The sequence below is a fragment of the Ailuropoda melanoleuca genome, chromosome 3, assembly GCF_002007445.2.
Source record: "Ailuropoda melanoleuca isolate Jingjing chromosome 3, ASM200744v2, whole genome shotgun sequence".
Classification (NCBI taxonomy): domain Eukaryota; kingdom Metazoa; phylum Chordata; class Mammalia; order Carnivora; family Ursidae; genus Ailuropoda; species Ailuropoda melanoleuca.
Window position 1 is genome coordinate 66890702 of NC_048220.1, and position 26880 is coordinate 66917581.

General features: G+C 37.3%; 1 protein-coding gene across 8 annotated transcripts in view; it reads right to left on the reverse strand.

Moving 5' to 3' along the window:
- The window catches only part of KIAA0825 (KIAA0825 ortholog), a 393004-nt gene that overhangs the window by 197186 nt on the left and 168938 nt on the right, over positions 1 to 26880 (reverse strand). For 7 of the 8 annotated variants that reach the window (XM_034656498.1, XM_034656501.1, XM_034656500.1 and 4 more), the window contains 6 exons: positions 25597 to 25776; positions 18708 to 18932; positions 10602 to 11010; positions 6439 to 6598; positions 2321 to 2479; positions 230 to 324 (listed from right to left, as the gene is read on the reverse strand). In XM_034656498.1, the coding sequence (XP_034512389.1) occupies positions 230 to 324; positions 2321 to 2479; positions 6439 to 6598; positions 10602 to 11010; positions 18708 to 18932; positions 25597 to 25776 (1228 nt within the window). The remainder of the gene's footprint in view (positions 1 to 229; positions 325 to 2320; positions 2480 to 6438; positions 6599 to 10601; positions 11011 to 18707; positions 18933 to 25596; positions 25777 to 26880) is intronic. The other variant, XM_034656502.1, reaches the window with a different exon arrangement.

Here is a 26880-nt window from a genome sequence, read left to right on the forward strand (position 1 = left end):
ATTACAAAGTCAAACATATTTAAAATTCAGACTAAACCCAACTAATTTCATCTCAGAAAAAAATTGTTACCGCCTTTTGTAAATAACTATGGAAAAAGAGCATTTAGAAAGTATACTTGGTATCTTTCATATATATATCTCTCTCTATATCTAATATGTAAAGGATATCTATATCTATATATCTACCCTTTTCCCCCAACCAAATCCCCCAAATCACAAGTCTCATTACCTGTTCTTCAGCAGTACACTGAAGGTCATCTTATCCAGTCCCAGATAATTTGGCAGCAAGTTTGACCAATTCCAGTCCCATTTTGTGATGGCTGACTGTTGATAAATGAGAACACGCTATTGTTAGTTATTAATCAGAGTTAATATGATCAGTAAATTAAAGCTCCAGCTGTGATAGACTAACTAAGAAGGAGGGGGGTCCAGAACAAGGACTTAGACAGATAACATCAATCATGTCCACAGAAGAAGGTTTTATTCCAATAAGACAGCAATTAATTTATAAATCCATTTGGGGATGTAGTCATTATTTATAAAAATATAAATCAATTTCTTGAGTCGTTATTCTTCCCAAGTGCTAATGGCATTTGCCCAACAAGTTTCCCTGAGAGGGTGACTCTTTGAAAAGAAAAATGAAATAGCTGGCAACTTTTTCAACTATCGAGAGTTTTTATTTTTTAGCACCCAGAAATTTGACAAAAAAAAAACAAAAACAAAAACAAAAAAAAACCCAAACCAAAACAAACAAAAAAAAAACAACACCAGACTTAGAAGGGCTATGACTCAAATTACAAGACACAGCTTAATTAGACTGTGAAAATAATGCTATTTTTGCTTAATAAAATGGTTTAAAGGGAAAATAGGAACAACCTGAAAATGTTAACATTTTTTTCCTCATTTAATAATTTCACAAGAGTAAGGAGAAAAATTCCTGTGAAAGATAATCTCATAATTCAGAATGGAATAAAACATGCCATTTATTCAAACGAAGGATAATTTAACAGCTACAATGATTATTTATGGTTTGGAGCAGTCTAGCGTACAACATAGAAAAACAGCCAATACACTCAAACTTACACAATATATTTGGTTTTCAAGCATTATAGATGCTTGCATTCCTTGAAACTAAACAGTTTTGATACTAAGAGTCCAGGCCAATGTTTAAAATCCTCTAAGTACTATGCCCTGTCACCTGCTGATTAATGGAGCAGCACAATCCTGTCATAGAGCAGGAGAATTCTGCCCCAGGTTGTCAGCATTTGAAGGTCTTATTCTACAGTATTGATGAATGTAGACTAGGGTTGTAACAGGCATGGCAAAAATATTATCTGCATCCCGAATTAGGCCATTGTTTTAATTCTTATTTTTCTCAGAGCTCTAGGTCAAGCAATCCTTCTCTGCTGCCCAGTTAGTTCAAAGAGTCTCAGGAGCCTTTTCCCTTTTTTATTCACCAAAAGAATAAACAAAGCAAAAGCAACTGTAGATTTCAAGTAGTTTGGCTTAAATAGGACCTTTTTAATGTAACGACTGAAGCAGGTAGCTTAAACAATGGCATCATTTGACATTAAAAACGTGTGGCATTTATTACATTCCCTTTATTCCAAATATCCAGGCTTTAAGATCATTTGCGAATTCATTTGAAATGCAGGGATATGTTTAGGGTTATAAAAAGGGAAATTTACCTCATGCCACTTAAAATAGGAGCTCAAGGCTTTATTTATAATTAGTTGTAAACTTTTTTTTATTATTTCCCTGATAAATTAAATTCATAAAAATTGCAAGGCATTCTTTGAGTGGGTGGATTGGGGATAGGGGTGGGCAGCAAGGGAGAAGACCATTACGAAATGCCTGGTTTTTCAGGCCTTCTGAAGACACAGCCGAACAGATGTTCCCTCTGCCCATGGCGAACTGACCTGGTCAAAAGTTAAATTATACAGACCAAACATATGAATCAGTTTGACAAATAGAAAGAAGGTAAAATAACTTTTCCAAAGTCAATTCACGCAGAACACGTAAATAAGAACAAGGCCTTCTGCTTCCCAGCCAAAAGGGAAAACAAAACAAAACAAAAAACAAAAAAAGCACAAAATTNCAAAAAACAAAAAAAGCGCAAAATTTATAAGTATTTAAACACAAAGCACCTTTTCCCCCTTTATTTATGTGAAAAAAACAAAACAAAACANAACAAAAAAAGCACAAAATTTATAAGTATTTAAACACAAAGCACCTTTTCCCCCTTTATTTATGTGAAAAAAACAAAACAAAACAAAACAAAACCCACACGTTTAAGTTAACTTTACTATTATCCACATACCTGATCTAGCATGTTTTCACTAAATGCCTCGTACACCTGGAAAGGGTTAAAGGCAGAAGGCTGATCTTCCACACTCCTCAAGGTCGTCTTTAAAGGTCTGATGGGTAATGGCTTTTCCTCTGAACCATTCATAGAAAACAGCTGTTCTTTTAAATATTCCTTCAAGGGGAAAAAAAAATTACAAGTCGTGATGGTGGGAAGCATATACTCTCTTTAAAAATACACTGATCAATACCCAAAGCTACCCTTTCAGCACATTTGCTAGATTACAGTGTATTACTTGCCTCAGGACAGAATACATTTTCAGAAGAAACATAGCAGAATACCAATCAGCATTGCAATAAACCCATCAAAAACAGGTTCACCTAATATATAGGACAGATTAGAAAACCATTTAACAAATTCTCATGTAATGAATGTATACTTGATATATCAGAATCTTTTAAATAGGCATTGTCTTGTCATTGGTTCATGCGTTAACATGCCTGGTTACCAAAACTTAACTCAGGTGCAGGATTCCTCACAGTACAAGATTGCTCATTCATTCACTAAGTGCAGTTGTTATCTACTCTATGATCAGCAGAGTGCTAAGTACTCTGATATTTCACTGCAAGCCATCTTCTTTTGTGTGGAATTAATTATAATTCAAACTCCTAAACTCTATTTCCATGCTGTGGACTGAAAAATATCAAGGTTCAAATGACGCTCAACGTACACAATTCTAATCCCCCAACTGCCAGTGGCGGCCTGGGCAAAAAAGTCAATTTACCGCTTTATATTTCATTTTCCATTCATAAATAAGGTGAAGGATCCTAATCTATCTTATTGGCCTCTCTCTGGAAGACAACAATTAAAATGATGTCAAGTTTCCCATGTAAACCATCATATACTTACTATTAATAAGTCATTTAAGAAATAAAATATAAAAGTTCTCCTGGTTTTCAGTATGTCAAAATATATTTTTTTTCTTCAAGAGTAGGACTAGGTTGAGAACATTAGAGCTGAAGAGGACTTCAGAGGTCACCTGGAAAACCCTTGCTACTCGAAGTCTGGCGCCCAGACAAGCCCAGTCAGCCGGGAACAGGTTAGAAAAACAGAATCTTGGGCGCCACCCCAAAGAGAATCTAAGTACTAACATGATTTCCCAGGAGACTGGCGGGCACTCGAAAGTTTGAATAACTCTAGCCCCTACCACATTCAGCGGTTGGCTCTGAAAGGTCACGGATGAGCTGAGGTTACACAGGGGTGAGTGGTAGAGTCCCAGTGAGAAGCCACGCCTTTGGTCTCGGTTCACTGTGCTTTTTCCGGTGCCTCTATAGTGTAACTTCCTCAATAGAGAACGCCCACTGTACTCATCCAGGAAGGTAAACGTTAGATCCTAAAACCCGAAACATCAAAAGCAACCACTACTCAACTATGGTAATCATTTCTTAAATTTGCTCATTGTGGACCACATCTCCTTAGATGAATTCTGTAGCAACACTCACACACAGGGACTCCTAAGTATCATTAGATAATAAAACCACCAGAACGTTATGCCTAGCTTTAGATTTGTATACAGAAATAAAATTTCTCTCCATCATGATTTCTGAATGTAAAATTTTAAAAAGGAATAAAAGATACTAACAAGAACAACTGTTTTCTTGGCTAATAACCATCTGTTTCAACTGATTTCCTCTTACATTGCTACGTTTGGCTTTTTTGTCGTCCTTGTTCCACAATTCAAAAAAGATCAAGTGCTGTGTTGCAAGTTGGGAACACAATGGTGTTCTCTCCCTTGTTAACTTCTCTGACCTCTCTCCTGTCTGGTCACTCTTGTCCCTCGACACTCCCCCTTCTCAAAAGCCTGTTTTTTGTTTTTTTTCTTTTGTGGTGTCGCTTTAACCAGACTTGCTGCTAATGTGATATATTTCTTTAGAAAAGATACATTCTTCTTTGAACATCCTCTGTTGAACACCCTCCCTGTGCAGTTACACTGAAGCTTATTTCTCTACCCACCGTTCCAGGTTCTTCAACTACCCACTGGCCTTTCGTGCTCCGACATCCTCCCTTTACCCCAAAGACGCACACTCTTCAACTCATTTCCTCTCATAACTTTGCTGTTACTCGACGGCACACTCACTCTTCCCCTTGCCCAGGCCCGTACCTGTAAATGCCACGGTGTTTACGCTGCCTTTTTGAAGCACATGCAGCAAGAACACCTGAAAATGCTCAAGACTCCTCGTGCTACTCGGCAGGTGAAGGAGCTTCACGGGGTGATTACACCTACGGCACGACGAGGCCTCAGTGTAGAAACTGCCGGAAATCCTACGCTAGGCACCGAGTCAGCCAGGGGCGTGACTGAGTTTGTCTCGGGTCTGAATGTTTTAGTCACAGGGCAAAGGGCTCACTACTTTCTCCGGTCCAGCCTCACCTCCCAGTAGGCCACCTCCTACCTTGCCCCGAGGCTTCTCAGCACAATCAGCAAGTACTTAGCCCAACATCCCGTGTGAGAAACATTCCCCTGACAATAGGTGTATTCAGCTGTAAGGAAAGACAAATCCTAACTTGGAACTTCGTTGATCAAAATGTGGCAGTGCCCCAGTGACGAGTTGTACACACATCAGGTCTCACAACAGAGCTGCTCAGAGCCACGGCCTCAGAGGTCCACAAATTCCACGAGGGGAGAACAGCCTTTCGATTTCCTGAATAGAACAGGTGGCTGACAGCCGGTAAATATGCAACTTAATTTTGCTTATTGGTGATTACTGATCTTTTTCATGTTAAGGGCTTTTAAAAAGTGGACTGGTCTATCAGTTTGGCAATCTCTACCAGCCATAACTGTTCTCAGAACTCTTGTAACGCTAAACCTTTCCTAAAAATCTGAGGGTAATGCTCCTGCAACATCTGTTCCTCAGTAATCACCATGGTTACTTAGGCCCATCTGGGTGGCCACGTGGCCATGCCAGTGAAGACCTGACTTCACAATGGTGGTCTTTCAGTTAGCCAACTCCAGGAGCTCCTGAGTTCCCCACATAGAAACCCTAAACAAATTGAGAGGGATCATTAGCAAATGGGAATAAGTTGTGTTACTTGCTAACAATTATATACTGAGCTCTAGTGCCTCAGGGACTGGACCATTTCTCATAGCAACAAATCCCTCACATCCTTCTCAGGCGATGACTGAATGCACTATTATATCACCTGTTTATTGACTGGTTGATTAGCTCTAGGAAAGCCAGGAAACAAAATTTACTTGAAGTTTTAGGTAGATGGTAGCGGAAAGAACATTTATGTAACTGAGTTGTAAAATGCTGTGGTAGAATTTAATTCACTCCCCAGAAATATATCGTTTTTAAGGCCTACTTCAGCTTCCCATTATTCATATTATAGAATTTTTAGTATTCTGAAAAATACATTCATGCATTTGCAAATAAAAACGATTCTAGTTCACATTAGATGTCACATTCTAATTCAGGTACAAATGCTCAAATTAAAAACCTGATGAGATTAGCACACTTGTATTGTTTCAAGGCCATAGCTGAGATAATGGCTCTTTACATTTTTGCTCAAACAGCCAGAAACATGCCAGGTCAGAGGCTTAACCCAGCAGACACATAGGCAAGCATGACATTGGCTCTAACCAGTGTCCATGCATTAATGCATTTTCTTGGGTTAATCTAGCTGCTCCCTAATATGGTTCGATATTCTTCTCAAGTTTTCTCATTATGTAAGAACTCTCCCACTTCACCAGACAAGTATGACGTCTACAGGAGAAGAACACCTCTCTCCGGAAAATTCATCATTTCACAAACAGCAGATTTTAACATCAGCTTCACAGTCACAAACACACAATTCCCCACCTACACGTCTAGTCTATACAATTCAGAACTGAACTGAGTTTATGAGCCGTGTTATTGTTTAAACCATATAAATAAAACCTACATTGTTTCGGTGAAGCTTCCGCTGTACAAATGCAGAACAGCCGGGGCTGAATAGATTCTATTAATAATGCAATATTGAGTTTGGTATTGACTTTAAGAAGTATTATCACCTCCTTGACTAACCCTTAGCTGCCAGCAGACGCTGCCTCAGGCCAGTACACACCTAATTGCTCGGTAAAAAGGCCGTTTCCCTACCTCATTGAGCCGCATGATGTGATAAATTTGCCGCAGGTACTCGCTGCCACCTGGTTTGTGGCAGATCTCCAGGACCATCATGTTTATTTTCTGCTCAGTCAGTTCAAGAGCACTGTCTCCTTCTTCTAAGGCTGTGCTTTTCTCTATTGTCATAAATGCGCTAAGTACAAAGAAAGCATATAAGTATCAGTGGTGAAGAATTGTAAAGATGGAAAATAATCAAAGAGATTGAGTGTGGAGAGTCGATGTAAATCTCATATTCAAAGCACCATAAAGACCGCTCAAATAGGTAAGCTTTCCCAAACCACCCCTGCGCATAGAAACAGCGCCTCAGAACTAAGCACCTGAAAGCATTTAAAAAAATTGAATCGTTTCTTTAAAACAGTTCTTTATTGCATTTGTACTCCTATCTATAAAACATTTTCCCATTACTGCAATTGTTGAAATTGCTGTAATCATGGGATGAAAACAAAACATTTCTTTTTAAGAACATGTAAGAAATAATTTGTATTTTCTCCTTGAGGATAAAAAGTATCTTTGATGCCAGAAATAGCTTTGGTATTCTGTCTTTTGTAGATTCCTCTTTACACCTGTCTTCGAACACATTAAAGACTAATTAAAGTGTCAAAAGGGGGAGCCTATTATGCTAAATATAGGCTGGGCACTTCCTGGCAGCGTGCTTACCACTGGGTATTTTACATTGGCCTTTTGACACTTGTTGCCTTTTAAAAATATATGGCCCCTCTCCTGTTTCTTCTTGGTGAGGATACCTAGCAAAAGTCACTACCCTGATGGTTCTTCGAGGAAAAGGGTCTATTATCAGCACACCAGGAATATGCAACTTTTATTTGTGAAACATTTCTAACAACACATTTGTTTGTTATTGATTTTAAACATTATTCACATAATAACGATGAATGACATAAATTTAAAAAAATTCTCCAACTATACCAGAGCAAAAGAAATCATGATATTCAACGTACATCATATACATCCCACGCTACTTTTCTTATTACAGCTGGTATTGGGATCATGTTAGGCTTTGCAATCTAAGTATTCTTAAGAAAATGCACGGTTTTCCACTGTTCCTCAGACTAAATGAAATTTACTGTGGTGTAATCAGCTATATACTGCAGTTCATTACTGAGATTTTGCCATGATTATAAAATTAGTTCTGCTAAGAGTCAGTGCCGCTGACCTGAAGACTGAACCAAATGATACCCAGCTGCTGGACATTAACTTTTATATTGCTTCCACATGTAGCTTCAAAACATCTTTCTTTTTTTTAAAAAAAAGAACTTTACCATTGTATAAAGCTTGCCAAAAATAAAGTGCATACTACTCTTAGACATATTCATTAGCTAGAGTAAATCTTTAAACAAACAGAAAAGACCTTGTTGCAAGAAAAGAAATTTGTACATATCTTTTTGAAGCTCCATACAGGTTGCAGGCAAAATCTGTCAGGTTTTGTAGAGGCTGACATTGAAAAAGTTGAGGCCCTCTTACAAAAGAGTGTCTCAGTGTCAGCCCCTGAATTGTATCCTTTCCTGTCCATCACTGTGCAGGTGAAGCAAATGATTGGATTCAGTCAATGCCATGATTAATGAGTTCCTCTCTGGATTTGGGACTGCCTATCAATCATGTCATTAGGGAGAATGTGTCCTGAAAGAGGCAGACCTTAGCCAAGGAATAACTGCATTAATCTTAATCTGTATATGCACCCAGCCAGCCAAGTCAGGGTCACCATGATGAAAAACAATAATCTTCAACTCGACAAATTACTTTGCAAAGACAGACATTTCTTTACTTTTGGGGCTGTGTGTTCTCCAGAATCTAAGTTGACTGTTTACAGCTTGAGTGTTACTACAAAGTGAAGGTTATTTTAATGAATAGTAATGCTCTCAAGCAGTATGGGAGACGAGCAATGCGTTCAGCTGCCTGCCACCCTTCCACGGCAAGTCTGCTCACAATTTCCATAAAATCAAAGTTAAATCTGAATGCGAGTGAAAGAAATCTACCTAAATGATATTGTGCAGTTCCAAGATCATCGTCATGGGGAATTAAAATTTCGATTATCCTAACAGAAGACTTATTTCAGTCTAATGGTTACAGTCCCAAACTTAAAACAATTACGGCAAAGCCAAGGCAGCCCTTCACCTACACACAGACATCAGGGTTTAAAATGCATTTTCCTTTATGCTGTAGATCTAGAAACTAAATGATCATCGATTTGTGAGAAATACGTGGAGGTACAAGTTCACTTGTATAACAGATAATCGACCTGAAATCAGAGTCAAGAGATGCATTCCTATGGCACCCATTAAATCCAGTAAGAGATGACCTAACGTGAGTTAATAAGTCAAATTTAACCATTTCAAATAAATACAAGAGATAACTTTAAATCATAACACTTATATATTGATATTTGAGAAACTGAGAAAGACATAGCATTGTGCTAATTACATACTTACTAATACGCATTCAGGAACTTTGAGGACTCTGAGATATTTTTAAAAATCAGCAATTCTTATTTGGGATGCATGTTGCAACAGATAGTTAATCAGCCAAATATTAGCTCGACAACTCCCTGTACTGGAGGTATCACATGTGTTGGTGCTGTTTATGAAGAATTTAAACCAACTTTTAAGGGAAAAAAATTTATTAACGGACTCCTGTAGGTGGCCCCAGGTATAAGACATTACACTGATCTTATTGAGAGAGGGACCCCTAAATCAGAAGTATCATAAATTTATGATCCACTATTTTTATTCTTATTTTCCTCTTTATAACCACTGCCATGGATATGACATCTGGCCTTAATCTTTCAGTCATTGGATTCAATACCTGTAAATTGGTATTGAATGCAAATGTAAAGATTAAGAAGGCTGCTTTTAGAGTTACTAAGCATTTGCCTGACTGCTGCTGTTATTCCTGCCCACAGGACAGCCTAGAAGTAAATTTCTAGAAGTCAGTATGACAAGACCACGAGATCACGATTACCTCTATTTTCCCATGTGGAGTAATATGAAGTCTTACAGATGAATACAAACCAGTAAAGAGTATTCATTATCATAATACCAGTGAGTGCAATGTATTTTAATAGAGTTTATAAATAATAAATGCTTACTAGTTCTAAGCTTGATGCTAAAAACTTAATGAATGGTATCTAGTTTTTCAAAACCACTCCCAGCAGCTTAGTATCACCACTGAATACAAGGCCTTGAGAGATTCCATAATTTGCCCAAGATGGCCCACTTACAAGGGATTTGTACTTGTCCATCTGATTCCAAAGCCTGAGCTCTTTGTCTCTACCACGTACTAAGGAAAGTAACAACTTTGAGTCGTTTCGCAAAGAGAGTTAAAAGAGTATCTGCTAGCAACATGAATAGATTTTAAAAGAATGGGGGACAGTGTGTGTGAGTGGTCTAAGAAAGCACTGGCTTAGTGATCTGTAGACCATATGAATTGTAATTCCTTTATCAATATCATGCAGTTCTAAACTGAAGACTAATTTTAAGACAGGAGTATTCTATGTACATATTTAAATTCATCAGGGACCCTTAAAAATCTTAGCAATCCCACAAATCACTTAGCTCTTGGTGACAAACCTATGAGGAGGCTGACATTTTCATACAGAAACAGCTGGGTGTGTTTATAGCTCGAGTGTGATATGCCCCAGTTGCCCTCTGGGATTCTTACATTACCAGATGAAAAATGTGTACCTTTTTGACAATCAGGTACACAGAAAGCAATAAAAAGCCTTTTATATCCATTAATTCCTTCTTAATTTAATCTCCATGCCCAATCCATTTACAAAATGCTCCAGGCTATCCACAAGATACCTGTTTGTGCACTGAAAAGGAATGAAACCAAATTCTCTCGGGTTTAACTACCACCCTTTTTATCAGAAACCTTAGGATGGAGACTAAACAGGTATAATGTTCCAGCGTGTCAATGGGGTTCAAATTTTCATAAAACAAGGAACGTCTGATAGTCTTGTTTTTAATGGAATATTTATCTGTTTCTGTAGTCACCAAAGTTCCCATAAAGTTAATAAAATCACCACTGTTGCCTATCTCACAGTCTTTTGTTGTTGTCTATTGGTGATTTTGTTATTGTGAACGTATTTGATGAAATTCAGTGAAAGAAAAACATCGCTTTACCATTTGGTGCTCAATTTCCTTGCTTTCAACAATTGGCTCTCAATCCAGTTGGGTTTTTCCTGCTCAATGCTCTGTATGACCTTCTGGGTCATTTGATTAGGGCCACTTGTCTGCTTTCCCATGATGCCTTCCAAACACACACAGATTACACCAAGTTTCTCTTTACTCCATCTGTCAAGGGAGGCACCTGTTACAAGTTCCACAGTGTTTCCATCCTCAAATATCCGACATATAATTACAATCAAGTTCCAGACAAGGAGGCTAGCTTTCTTCAATTCAACAAAGTTTTTTGACATTTTTCTCTCAGACAGAAAAAAGAAGTATTTAATTGGGGGAGGCAAACATGCAATCACCGTAGGTAGCTTGCTGATTACAATAGATACTGCCTGAGCAGAAAGCCTTGTGAAGCCTGGGGAAGAAAGGAGAGAAAAGGTATGATTAATATTAGCATTTGCATTCCGTCACTGTGTTGTTTTGAGTGTTGTGTGGGGATGTCTAATTTTTGTGGAGAAAATTGTTGAGAAGAGCAAGTGCTTGACATATTCCGACAGAACTCCACTGGGGTCCCCTCCAGTGCTGCCTAAAATTCCTCAAATCTCAAACTCATTTTCTTTTTCCTTTCTCACGAATGAAGTTTAGAAAATATTTATCTATTAAGACTGCAGGTTTAAAGGGGTCAGATGGCCTCTTAATTAACAAAGGTAAAGGCACCTTCTGAAGGACCTCTTTGTGGCTTTTGGTATTTTCTTAAACCCTCTCCCTCGGAATCCATAACCGAATCATTCCAGATCTTGAGGGGACTGGCTCCCCTTCTTCTACTCCTTAGCCCAAATGTCAGCTCCTCAGATAGCCTTCACTCACCATGCCATCCGAAGCGTCCCTTTAGGCTCTTTCCATCCCAGCTCCCACCTCCTCCCTATCATTAGAGGCTATTTTGTCACCTAATAGTCAACTTCTTAATTGTTAATTATCTGTCACCCTCCACTAGATCATAAGCTCCATGAAGACACTACTGTCTCCCCAATACTTGGTACCTCATATATCAGCTGTTCAACAAAGATTTGGTGAATGAACGAGCCAACAAACTGGCACATGGTTACCTTTATTACTCTTCTTTGTTTCTTTGTGTCCATGTTAGTTCTAGTTTATACTAACACCTCTTAAATGTAAGTATTGGTAAGAAGTCCCTGCCTATTGACTCATGATTCCACACACCCTCCCTTGCTTGGTGTCATTTCTCTTAAGAGTATACTGATCCCCCCTCTCTAGATCAGGGGGTCTCAACTCTGGCCCTAATGACACTTGGGCTGGATAAATCTTTGTTGTGAGGAGCTGTCCTATGCACTACAAGGTGTTTTGTTTTATTTTATTTTATTACTATTTTTTAAAGATTTTATTTATTTATTTGACAGAGACAGCCAGCGAGAGTGCGAACACAACCAGGGGGAGTGGGAGAGGGAGAAGCAGGCTCCCAGCGGAGGAGCCCGATGTGGGGCTTGATCCCAGAACGCCGGGATCACGCCTTGAGCCGAAGGCAGACGCTCAACCACTGAGCCGCTCAGGCGCCCCTACAAGATGTTTTAGCAGCATCTCTGGCCTACACCCACTAGATGCCAAGTAACATTCTCCTCAGTGTGACAACCAAGAATGTCTCCACGCATTGCCAAATGTCCCCTGGGGGCAAAATCTTTCCTAGTGGAGAACCACTCTTCCAGATGATTCTTAGAATTTTCAGTCTTGGCCTTTCTCCAGGGTAGCAATCCTACAACTACAGCTCCCTGTTGGACATTTCACTTCTCTGTTCTAGTAATCATTACAATTAAATTCATTATAATTGAAACCAAATTAGTTGTTTTCCTCCCAAACTAGCTTGGCCTTGCTGACTCTCCCACCCCTCCTCCTTCAGGCCCCCCATCCCTTCCATTCTTTCTTCTTTTAAAATCTTTTAAGTAGTCCTGTTGATTTTTCATTCCAGAAAGCACATTGATAAATCCTCCTACTCCCTCACCTCTGACACCCAGTTTCACCTCACTGTGAAGCATGGCTACCGACCTATTAAAGCTCCTCCTTACAAATGGTACCTGGAATACTGCCGTTCTCTCCTAACTCATCTCCCTGCTCCGGACTATGCCTAGCCTCTCTCCTGTGTTGTGAAGCCAGATTCACATACTATAAAATTTATTCCCTAATTTCTCTGCCACAGTTGTTTTAGCTGTTTCCCGCTGTTACAAGATCAGTCTCTGGAGTGTTGCTGTCACAAGATTCCACAGTCCAACCTCAGCCAGTTTCTGTAAGCCTTATCTTTATTTTATCCTCATTGCTTTAAGGCTTCTGAATATCTCATTACTCTCATCTGGAATGCCCTCTCTCGCCAGGAGCCACCCATCTTTTTCAACTCTTGGTTCAAAGTCCTCTCCTCCTGCGAATTAGGTCTGTAATGTGCCATGCTGTCATCTTTTATATTATCATCTATTATTGTTTATCTTATTTCTGTCTTCATGAGGTACCTTTGAGTTCTTTGGTAAAACATTCTTACTGCTTTTGCTAAACAAAAATAATAAAACAATGTGAAAGATTTTTCATGATATTTGTGATATTTAAAGAAGTCACTTTGCTCTAAAAAAGTACAAAGCTCTTGGAAAACATATGTCTAGTCTAGTGACTCCACAGAAATTCATGACAATTTAAAACTCATGTTAAGGGGTGCCTGGGTGGCACAGCGGTTGAGCATCTGCCTTCGGCTCAGGGCGTGATCCCAGCGTTGTGGGATCGGGCCCCACGCCAGGCTCCTCCGCTATGAGCCTGCTTCTTCCTCTCCCACTCCCCCTGCTTGTGTTCACTCTCTCACCGGCTGTCTCTATCTCTGTCAAATAAATAAATAAAATCTTTAAAAAAATAAAAAAAATAAATAAAACTCATGTTAAAAATGAACTGGAACAATCTTCATAAGTTTGTAAAATGGGGCCCAATATATATTCGAAAGATCTCATAAGACTATTGTGTTCAATAAAATATTAAATGTGAGAACACCTAGTTCAGTACACGGTAAAGAATAGTTCTCTGATAAGTGCTTTCTTTTTATCCAACGAGTATGCTTAGATGAAGCTTCAAATATAGATAAAGCAAATTAAGAAACTCCTTTGTGACCACTCTTCCCTGTGTTCTTAAATGATTTTAAATGTTTGTTGTTCTTTACATATTTGTGTCATATACTCCCTATTCTACTCTCAGGTGTTTGACTCAAAAGATTATATCTTGTGTTCTGTTTAGAGGGTTTAACTGCAGATACCAAGGAAACATTTGACAATCTAAGGAGATATCAGGTAAAGATTACTAATTCTTCTAATTCTTTTCACACTGGCACTTCTACTGATGTTTGAGAAAATCTGAGGACTCCAGGTACTCAAATCCCCACGACTTTATTAATAAAGCTTATGGCAAATTCCAATCAGAACCTTTAGACTAATGACAAATGAATAAATCCATTCTACTAATCATAGAGACTCTGAGTCTGTGATGATGTTAACAACACTCCAGGAAGGGATCTTTTAAGAATGCCACACACTTATTTTTCTGCCCTTATTTAAATATTCTGGCTTCTATCTAAGCCATATATATGTTACATGTTGGAAGGGCCAATTTCAGAGTTGACAAAGTGTGAAAAAAATGTATGTCTTAGAATGGATGCAATGTGATATGAATATTTATGTATTTATCATTTCTTTCTTCCTAGACATGTACCACTGGCTGTAATCATATATTTTGTGCTTATAAAACATGCAGAAAGGAAATTTACAATGAATGAAGTAAAACCAAAATAATATCTTAAAGTTATTTTTTTAATTTTATTTATTAATGGTATAAGATGTCCATAATAATTTCTTAACTGAGGAGAATGTGATTTAATATGCTTTATTATTCTTAAAATCTGGACTTAACACTTTGATACAGTGATTCAAAGGACAGGTTCTAAGTTCAGTTTGTTTCAACACTTGATTTTAATGGCTATCACAGGTGAAAAAGCTATTTCATGAACCTACATAGATCTACATTGGAACAAGTTTATCAATAACTGTGCTTATGAAATCACAGCACTTGTTTTTTAACCTCAACCATCAAATAGGCAACACTGTTGTTGACATTTGACTGCTAAATATTCATTAATCGTGATGTACACTAGATATTCTTGAAAACAAACAGAAAATTATTTCATTTTTGTATTTTTAAGAAAAATATTCAGGAATCTTATTTGGAATATTTTAAATATTTAAATTATGTTAGAAAATTCTAAATTCTTAAATGTGTAGATATGATAATTTTATTGTTGATGCTGGTTCTTATAAAACTAATATTTCTGGTTTTTCTAAAATAAACTATCTTAATAACTTCTGATAGCATTTTGTATATTTCTGCCATCAGTTTCTTTCCCAACAATCTGCATGTGAATGATAGCATGAATACATTTTTTCTTGCAATGCTACCTCTGTTTCCTCCCCAGAATCCATTCATTTAAAACAATTACTCCAACAACTCTCCCATAAAGTATTCTTCTTATTTAAAAAGTAATATATTGGGGTAGCTGCCTGGCTCAATGTGACTCTTAATCTTGGTGTTCTAAATTCAAGCCCCACGATGGGTATAGAGAGTACTTAAAAATAAAATCTCAAAAAATAAAATAAATAAAAAGTAATTTACTGCCACAAAATCTATCTGGTGTATTTTTTATTTAATTGCTGTCAATCAGGGGTGTGTGGGTGGCTCAGTTGGTTAAGCATCTGCCTTCGGCTCAGGTCCTGATCCCAGGGTCCTTGCGCAGCGGGGAAGGTCCTTGCACAGCGGGGAGCCTGCTTCTCCCTATCCTTCTGCTGCTCCCCCTTACTTATGCTCTCTCCCTCTCTGACAAATAAATAAATAAAATCTTTTAAAAAAATACTGTTGTCAATGAAACAAAACAACTACTTTGTGTATCTGTTCTTGAAACATAAGGGAGAAAATACCTAAGCTGAGCTGTATCAGAAGCATCTGAATTTTCATTCATCTGTTCGGTAAATCTCCTACATTGTTTAATTTATTGTAATATTTATTTCTTTAAATCCTCGCTATTTTCTATGTAACAGTATTTACTGACTAATAAAAAATGCACTTCAGTTTGTCACCATAGAGTTTTCTGTGTTCTCTCATTTTCACTGTTTCAGAAGGACAAATGTTCCCTTAAGCTAGTGACTGTCTTTTGATAAGTTAGAATCCTCAAAAAAACCACCACTGACAACATAAAGGACTCTAAACATTTATCGTTATGTAGACAAATACTGTAAAGTACTGGGTTAAATATCACTTGACTTAAAACGTCCTTGAAAACCATTACAGAGGTTTGTCTTCATGTTTTGGATGCTCAGTTCTGAAATCTTTTGCTAATCAAGATGATTTCCAACCATCTTTCGCTAGTATCTCAAGGCACAATACCTACTTAGGAGGGATTCACGTTTAACAATAATGTATGGGAAGTCGTATTTCAAATGGTTTTCCCATATATTTCCTTTTTAAAAATCTTTTTTGGACCAAATCTGATCAGATCATCCCCATTCTACCTTATAAATATGGCTGAGAAAGAGCTCAGGTCACTTGGTTATTGTTCGCCCTTCCTGACATTGTCAGTATTAGTTTTCAACTGCAGTTGATTTGTTGATTTACAGGAGTATGTTAAAGCCACTCGTGTGTTTTGTGAGGATTAATGTTGTTAAAACTAGATTCTGAAATACAAAGGACGAACTTAATTTAGTATTGTACCCTGAAAGCTAATGAAAGAGTAGGCTACCCTGTCCATTACCACCCCCCCATAACTGCCTCACTCACAGACCAAGGGAGAGTTACAGTGACAATCTTCATATGAAATTTTACTAAAGTTTCATTTCTTCCTGTCTTCTCATACACTAAAGAATTGTCTTGTACATTCCCAGAGGTGTCTGCACCCATTGGAACCAGCTATACTAGTCTTGGAGCACCAAGATGAGGTATCTAATTTATAGTTTATCTCTAACCTCAACTAAAGCACATGGCATGTAGTAGTAACTCACTGAGTAAATATCAATTGAAGGAATAAGGGATTTACTGTCTGGCTTGTAAATATTATCTGTCTTGCATACCATAGTGATAATAAAGGTTGAGCACTGTCAGTCTAAAAGAGGGTAGAGAGAGGGAGAATCACAGTCTTCTCCTATTGTCATATCTACCCAGAATGCACAAAAGGGTTTATACAGTCACTTTCCTCCAACATTTCCTTTTATGTATTTATGTGATTTGGCACCCCTTTATGGCTGTCCATTGTATAAGTGTTGTACATCTACTCTTAGCGATAGTTTCATGTAGAATATTACTTAATAAGGAAAATCACAAGAACTGGTATCGACAAAGTGAGCATTTTTTTGAACCTGAGGTTCCTTGAAAGATTATGGAAGAATTCCAGAACACCTGTACAAAGCAAAATTATTCATGAATAGAATGACTTAAAAGCCACAAACAAAATAGTGTTTATACAACGTTATATGTTAGCTATAGATTATACCTCCTGAATTGCTCAAAATCTATGAAATATCCAAAAGCTAGAACGAAGGAGAGATGGCAACAACTCAGACAAGGAACAACTTAAGTAATGAAAAGCTGACATTTTCCAATTTCAATTAAATGGCTTTACTAGATTCACATGCAGTTTAATAGGGCTTGGACAGAATTAAAGCATTACTATGAAAGGTCACAGATAGATAATTGATTTGAGTTTGTAATATAAGGTTGCTGGATAAAAGCCACATTAGTTAGGATATCCATGGAGAAGAATGAAAGGAAGACCAGTCCCTTCAATTGACTTCAGTAGGTTCAGTTAGAATACTTTACCAATATTAACCATTGAACCTTAAGTTAATGAAAAAATATTCTTCTTTAAAGATTGATATAAAGGGGAAAGTTTTATTTTAAATAACCTAAAGAAGATTCATTAATATGGCTACATAATATACATTCAAAGGGATCTTAATGCAGAAACACATAGGTTCAAAGAAACCATGTAAGAAAAGAGGTCTTAATTAATAAAATAAATGAGAGGCGCCTGGGTGGCTCAGTCAGTTGAGCATCTGACTCTTGGTTTCAGCTCGGGTCATGATCTCAGGATTGTGAGATACAGCCTAAGTCGGGCTCCCCACTCAGCAGGGACTATCCTTGAGGATTCTTTCCCTCTGCCCCCACTCCCTACTCTCTAAAATAAATAAATAATTTTTGTTAAAGATTTTATTTATTTGACAGCGGGAGAGAAAGAGAGAGAGAGAGAGAGAGAGAGAGAGAGCACAGCAGGGGGAGCAGCAGAGGAAGGGGGAGGGAGAGGAGCAGACTCCCCGCTGAGCAGGGAGCCTGATGTGGGACTTGATCCCAGGACCCCAGGATCATGACCTGAGCTGAAGGCAGATGCTTAACTGACTGAGGAACCCAGGTGTCCCAATAAATAAATCTTTTAAAAATAAAATAAAATAAATGAATAATGTAACTCATGGTTCTAAAATACACTTAGATGCACAGCCCCTAATAGGAACAAAGTACTGAATTCAGAACCATAGATATTGAGGGGAAATTGTCAAAAAAATTTATAGATACTAAATGGGGTGCTATTTTTTACCTAAATGTACACAAGTAGGTCTGTTAACAAGAGAAAAGAAAGTAATAATTGGTGGTTGCAGTGGAAAAAACTTCAAGGAAAAATATTAAACTGAGCACCCTGGCAATCTTCTTGAGAGTATGAATTTTAGATTACTCTGTAGATTTAAGGTTAGTCACAATCATCAACTAATCCGTGAATACTAACATGAACACAACATAGCACTGAAAATTCTGATTTGGTAGTTAAATAAAGACGACCATCTGAGTCATTTTCATTTCTAATTTCCTTGGTCATAAGGCTCACAGTAAAAAAAATTACAAATCCCAAATACATAGAAATGGTAGAAAAAGGACTAAAATAGTTAACAAATCTTACAATTTTCAGAATTTTACTTGATTTCATATCTTGGAAAATTGCTTCTTTGGGGATGTGTTTAAAAAAAAAAAGGGAAGAAAGAAAGATACCTTTGCTTGATTCTTTCCTTTTAGTTTCTTTTGGAATATAATTCCATTCCTTGGGAATGCTCTCACGCAAACATTCAGGAATGCTGTGCTTGTTGAGGTTGGTCTCACAGTTTCTCCCAGAGCTCATCACAAATATAATCTGCTGCACAATGTCCTTGACAGCGTTGGTCAGTGCCAATCTCAAGCATCGGATGACCTCTGGCTCGGACTCCATGCACGTTGAGACTTTAAAATCAGACAGCATATTATAGTTAGCAGAACCTGGCAATATTTTGTGTGTTATTCAACTGGGAATCCAGTTTCTCAGTAATCTAATTTAAAGCTATAGAAAAGGAGAGCTGCTTTTAACCTTGAAATCATATAATTAATAAACAGTCCATAAACATTTGAAAAAAAAAGTTTCTTCTTAGTAATAAAGCATATGGCAATTAAAATAACAGTGAATAACAATATTTGCTTGTGGTTTGGAACTCTAATGGTAGAAATATAAATGGCATGAACTTCTTAGATGACAACGTGGCAATAATGTCAACACTTCAACATTTTACTTACCTGCTAACCCACTTATTTCATTTCTAAGACGGAATCCTAAGAAATTAATTACAATCATGTAAAGGATAAAAAGGAAAATTGAAAATAATCTAAATGTCCAATAATAGGTTATCTACACAATAAAGCCATATATTATTCAGTAAAAAAATAAAGGCAGGTTAGGAAAAGCATGACATGCTATTTATATTACACACACACACACACATAAACGTTAATGGTGATTTTTAATGACTGACGGGATTTAAGATTTTTCCTCTTCCTTTCCCTTTCCTCCTTTTACTTTTGCTTCTTTTGTATCCTCCCTCCCTTCTTTCCTTCTTTCTGCCATCCTGCCTTCTTTCTGATTATATATATTACCCACCATGACTATGTATTACTTGTGTGATAAATGCAATAAAATTTTACTTGTTTTTTAATATGACAGGCAATTCTTGGGATAGCCCCTTGAATCAATACAGAAAAGTACCTGTATGTTTTTCCCCCTCAAATTTTGAGATGAAATTTCATTTATTATTTTTTTAACTTTTATTTATTTAAATAATCTCTACACCCAAGATGGGGCTCAAACTCACAACCCTGAGGTCAAGTGTTGCACGCTCTTCTGACTGAGCCTGTCCAGAGCCCTGAGGTGATAGTTCTCAAATGATTCAATTCATTGTTAAAACCACCATCCTGCTGGGACGACCAGGTGGCTCAGTCTGTTGGGTGACTCTTGATTTCAGCTCAGGTAGTGACCTCAGAGTCCAAGGATAAGGCCCAGCATGGAGGCCTATCTGAAGCCCTGCGCTGGGCTCCTTGCTCAGTGGGGAGTTGGCTTCAGGAATCTCTCTCTCCCCCTGCCCCTCCCCCCACAGTCTCCCTCTCTCTAAAATAAATAAATAAATAGATAGATAGATAAATAAATAAATAAATCTTTAACAAAAAAAGAACCACCATGCTGAAGATGATCTTGATACTATTCAAATATTGAGGTTTAACTTTTTTTTTTTTTAAAGATTTTATTTATTTGACAGAGAGAGACGGCCAGAGAGAGAGAGAACACAAGCAGGGGGAGTGGGAGAGGAAGAAGCAGGCTCCCAGTGGAGCAGGCAGCCCGATGTGGGGCTCAATCCTAGGACCCTGGGATCACGNCCTGGACTGAAGGCAGATGCTTAACGACTGAGCCATCCAGGCGCCCCTCAAGCCCAGAGTTTCTTTTCTCAGTTATGCCCAGTCTACTAATAAGCCTAAGAAAGGCATTCTTCATTTTTATTACAGTATTTTTGATGTCTAGTATTTCTTTTTGGTTCTTTCTCAAGATTTCCATCTCTCTACTTATACTGCCCATTTGTTCTTGCATGCTATTTTATCCATTAGAACCCTTAGCATATTAATCATAGTTATTTTAATTCCTGGTCTGATAATTTTAATTGCTATGTCTGTTTCTGATGCTTGCTCTCTGTCTTTTCAAATTGTGTTCTTTACCTTTTAGTTTGTCTTGTAATTTTTTTCTTGAAAGTCTAACATAATGTATTGGGTAAAAGAAACTGCTAGAAGAGGCTTTTAGTGATGTGGTGGAGAGATGTGGGGGAGGAGAAGCATTCTATAGTCCTGTGGTTAGGTCTCAGCCTTTTAGTGAGCTTATGCCTCTGGATTGTGTACTTCACAAGTGTTTCTCAGGTTCTTTCTCCCATTTTATGTAGGAGAATATGGATAGAGTGGGCTGGGTTGGGTATTTCCCTCCTTCTAGGTCAGTTAGGCTCTGATAATATCCCTATGGGTTAGGCTCTGTTTTAGTAGTTTCTCCTGAGGGCAGCCCTTAAGAAGAACAGAGTGCTCTGCCTTAATTTCAAAATGTTCCTTTTCCTCTCATCTTGCTAGAAGCTCTTGGAGATTTTTCTCTGACAATTACTATGGGCACCTAGTTGAACTCATAGAGGTAAAACTCACAGAAGTGTGGCAGCCTCCACATGACATGGTGCCCTTGGAGTGTTAACTCCCAGACTTGTCCACACTGAGCCTCCAGCAATTCATCAATTACAATTCAGACTTCCTCCCTTGGCACTGGTTCCCATGGTAGGTTCTGCTTACGAGTCTCCACTCCAGTAAGCTGTGACTCCCTGTATTTGTTGTCTGTCACTCCAATCTTGGGGACAGTGGTTTGTCTTGTCTCCCCACCCCTCTGTAGATCCAAGAAGAGTTATTGATTTTTCCATCTGTTCAGCCCTTTACTTGTTGTGAGGACAGAGTGGTGACTTCCAAGCTCTTCATATGCAGAGCCGGAAACCAGAAGGACTTGTCACTTGTTTTCTTTTCTTTATTCTCTCTTCTTATTTTTCCTTTTCTTCTTGCTAGATCTGTACCTTATCCCTACCATAGGTATCCGTGGATATTATTTGATCCTCCCTTTATTATCCCATGCTCAACTTGTTTCAGAACCCTGCATGACAGGAACACTGGGCACTCTATACTATAATATTGTAAACGTTACAGAAACTCCTCTTAGGTAATAATAACATTAACATATACACACAGAGTGTATTTAGTGCCTACAGATTAATTCATTCAAATTTTAAATAATTCTTTGAGATAGGGCTGTTATTTTCACTATCATTTCTAATACCTTAATTTAATTTTAAAAGGAATAAATATTCCCTTTTAATAAAAGGAAATAGGGGAATTTCTGGCTTTCTAGAATTTTTAGATATCTAAGATGTATTTAATCCATGACTCCACAGAGTTCAACCAAAATAAATATTAATTAGAGATACAGGAAGAAGGCTTCTTTATTATGCCTTTGAATAAATTAAGGTCTGGAAGCATCATTTAAAACATAGACTGCTCTATCCTCCACCGTTCCCATAAAGAGCAACAGCTCACCCGATGATTGTACCATGTTAAAAAGTTAAACTCTTCGGGGCACCTGGGTGGCGCAGTCGTTAAGTGTCTGCCTTCGGNATAAAATCTTTAAAAAAAAAAAAAAAAAAGAAACTCTGGGCTTGAGGATATTTCAATAGAAACCTCCCAAGCTCAAAAGCAAAGAGGTCAAAGTCTGGGGGGAAAAAAAAGAACAGATTATCCAAGGACTGTGGAATGACTACAAAAGGTGTAACATATGTGTATATGTGTAATGGGAATACCAGGAGAAGAAAGAGAAAGGAACAGAAGAAATATTTAATACAATAATGACCAAGAAGTTCCCCACGAGTTACTATCAAACATAAACCACAGGTCTAGAAAGCAGAGAGAACACCAAACAGGGTACATGCTTAAAATTACTGCTACACACATCATTTTCAAAGTATAAAAAACCAAAGATAAAGAAGTCCTAAAAAAGCCAGAAGAAAAAAATTACCTTATTTATAGAGGAACAAAGGTAGGAATAAACATCCAACTTTTCAGAAACCATGCAAGCAAGAAGAGTGCTGAAATACTTAAAGTGTTGAGAAAACAAAAACAAAACCCTAACAACACAAAATTCTGTACCCTGCAAAATTATCTTTCACAAGTGGAGAAATAAAGACTTTCTCAGACAAACAAAAATTGGAGACATTTGTTGCCAGATCTGTCTTACAAGAAATGCTAAAAGAAGTTCTATAGAAAAAAGGGAAATAATATACAGGAAAACTCGGATCTACATAAAGTAAGGAAAGACACTGAAGAAGGACTAAGTGAAGATGAAATAAAAACTTTAATTTTTCTTACTCATAGTTGATCTAACAGATTAAGTGTGAAATAATACCAACAAGTATTCACTTATGTATACATCTTATACATAAGGGTGCAAAAGTAGAGGCCCTCATGACTGCTGTAGGGTCTCAGGTTCCAGAAAATCTTCAAGACCTAGAGAATATTTAATATTTGCAGAGAAATAATTTAAACAAAGACCAAGGACATTTCACAAGTTTGAAGTTCTGATCTTTTGAAACACCCCCACACAACCGGGCTGTGTTAATGCGTGTAACACCTGTTTCAAGAGACTTGTCTGGCCTTGTGGAGAAGGGTTCGCTCAATGTGTAGATGAAGAGAAGACTAATTAGGAACGAGCAGTAGTTTTGCTTTCTGGTGGCAGCACCTAAAGGCCATTGGTATCTTCTAGGTCATTTTCAGGACAGTTTTGTGCTAAGAGTCAAAATGGTTCACGAATATAAGAATTGAAGAATAAATAGTGGTTGAAGCATGTGGGTCACCAATTCTTTATAATCTTGTGCGAGAATTTGGCTCTCAATTCACCTGAATAACTAAAAACAACAGGGGTGGAGGAGCTTTCAAGGTTATTTTTCTTTCAGTTCCATAAAGTCTACATCAGAAGTTATTCAGTCTTTTTCAAGGCAAGAAACAACAATTGTTGGAGAGGATGTGGAGAAAGGGGATCCCTCCTACATTGTTGGTGGGAATGCAAGTTGGTACAGCCACTCTGGAAAACAGTGTGGAGGTCCCTTAAAAAGTTAAAAATTGAACTACCCTATGACCCAGCCATTGCACTACTGGGTGTTTACCCCAAAGATACAGACGTAGTAAAGAGAAGGGCCATATGCACCCCAATGTTCATAGCTGCATTGTCCACAATAGCCAAATCATGGAAGGAGCCGAGATGCCCTTCAACAGATGACTGGATTAAGAAGCTGTGGTCCATATATACAATGGAATATTACTCAGCTATCAGAAAGAACGAATTCTCAACATTTGCTGCAACATGGACGGCACTGGAGGAGATAATGCTAAGTGAAATAAGTCAAGCAGAGAAAGACAATTATCATATGATTTCTCTCATCTATGGAACATAAGAACTAGGATGATCGGTAGGGGAAGAAAGGGATAAAGAAAAGGGGGGTAATCAGAAGGGGGAATGAAACATGAGAGACTATGGACTATGAGAAACAAACTGAAGACTTCAGAGGGGAGGGGGGTGGAGGAATGGGATAGACTGGTGATGGGTATTAAGGAGGGCACATATTGCATGGTGCACTGGGTGTTATACGCAACTAATGAAGCATCGAACTTCACATCGGAATCCGGGGATGTACTGTATGGTGATTAACATAATATAATAAAAAAAATCATTAAAAAAAAAAGTTATTCAGTCTTTTTAACTGGAAAACTGTCCCTCCTTTGGGTAAAGAGGTAGCCATAAGAAATACATGGAAACTAGGAGATAAAACTTCAAAAGGAGATAATTATTACACAGCCATTAAGTGATAGATTCAGGTTTTTAAAATCATTACAAAAAGTTATCTATTGCTATTTTTCAGGGATAATGACCAAGAGAAGATGTAATATAATGACTTTAAAATACCTAAAAAGATATTCAAGTAATGTCTAGAGGATAGTCAAAAAGTCCAGGAAGAACAAAACCATGAATATGAGCAAGTTAGATTTTTTTATATGGGTCCCAGGAAATATTTCTGGAAATGCAGTTTCCAAAACAGTATATAAAACAGTTTGTAGGTCGACAGCCAAATGTAAATGATGTAAATAGTTAATGGATGAACAGGATAACTACTAAGTTCTCAGTCTTTGTTTCCCCAAGATATTAAGTATGTAGAATTAAAACGAGGAGATTAAGTATAAAATAATGCAAGAACCTTTTCACCTGGCCCTGAAGGTGGGGCAACCCATGAACACTTTCTATTCAGATATGCAACCTGCTCTGGCTTTAACATCCATTCTAGCTGTAGGCAGAACACCACAAAAGGAAAAACAGATGGCCCCTATAGGAATAATAGAACATGTTGCCTTGTAGAGACAGAGGTGTTCTGGTCATAGTATATAAATGCCTTTTACATTTAAAGAAAATCAGCCAGTAGTTTTGTCCATCAGTTTGTTGAATAAATGCATCACGAAATATTTTTTTCACATGTTACTCATGTCTTATATGCTCAATACCAAGACATAATCTATGGTAAATATTAAATTAAATTTTTATGAGGGGACACTTCCTAATAATTTAAAAAGGAAATCTGCATTACATAATTCCACCTCCCCCCAATTTTCCCTTCACCTTGTCCCCAGTATATATATTTTGATAGGACATAATGGTTAATGATTCCCAAAGAAATTCCCAAAAGAAATAAATGGTTAATGATTCCCTTCACCTTGTCCCCAGTATACTATATTTTGATAGGACATAATGGTTAATGATTCCCAAAGAAATTCCCCAGTATACTATATTTTGATAGGACATAATGGTTAATGATTCCCAAAGAAATGCTTATACTGAAAAAAAAAAAATGTAAGGTAAACTTTTACAAATAACAGACTCAAAAAAAGTGACAACCATAAAATTTTCAAAGCATCTTTAAAGACCTATTTAATTATCGATAAAACACTTCTTTTACAAATAGTAAATTTCTCATACCTGGAATGTTATATAGAAAGTCCCACAATTGTTCATCTTCCATGTAGCTCACAAAAACATTTCCAAATGTTTGTGGAGAAAAATTGCAATGATATAATACTTTAAAGATGATTTCTATTAAGCTGGATCCTTGGATCAGATTATTGTCTGTATCAGAAGTTTGTTCTTGAAAGGTACGTTCTTGGAAAGAATAAAACTGATTTAGTAAGATAGGTATCAGTCAATGTGATTAAATTCTTGTCACTTGGGGCGCTTGGGTGGCTCAGTTGGTTAAGTGTCCTGGCTCTTGATTTTGGCTCAGGTCATGATCTCAGGGTTGTGAGATGGGACCCTAATCGGGCTCTGCAGTGGGTGTGCAGCCTGCCTCTCTCTCCTTCTCCCGCCCCCTCTCGCTCTGCCCCTCTCTCATAAATAAATAAATAAATAAATAAATAAATAAATAAATAAATAAATTCTTATCACTTACCCAAGCATAATGCAGTAAAACAGTATTTGATTAATATTTACATAATAAGAGAAATGCCACATTCTTTCACAGTAATGTCTCACCTAACCTGATTTTGTTATTGAGATACTTAGCTATCTGTGGGGGGAAAATTGTGAGAAGGGCCACGACGACATCACTTCAAAAGGCAAAGCTAGTTTACCTTTGTGTCAGAATTCTCTTTCTCGTAAAGAAGATTTTTTTATTCCTTTTGCCATTTAAAATTAATATACATTCATTCTAGAAATTGTAAAACAAAAAACCAAAGACAACTAAGAAAATTAAAATCGTACCAAATCCCATAACCACTGATAGTCGATATTTGGTGCAGTGTTTCATAGAGATACACAGATCAGAACACCAAATAGAATTATTCCACACATATTCTTTTGTTACCTAAAACCTATTTTAAGCCAGTTGAATCTTTGGATCTCTCTTTTGGATTTGTGTTCTGAACATTATTGTACCCTTTACTCAGAACATAAATTTCATGGAAAATTCAGTTATAATCTTCTCAGAATTATGCTATAAATTTACAAATAAATAAAACAAATAAATTTACAAATATTTCTCAAAAACCATCGATCCTGAGTGAAGAGGTTTATTAATTGGTTTCTCAGTAAAACTACTTAAGGAATTCCCATGAAGACAGAGCCACTTTTTTGCCCTTTTCAGCCCTCGTCTGGCTCCATTATGACTTCCTCAAAGATAAGTAATCATAAGCTCCTACACTGTTTTATTTATAGGTTGGACTAGGAAAGTGAAATACTAATTTCTATTTTGTTTGTACGATTAGCATG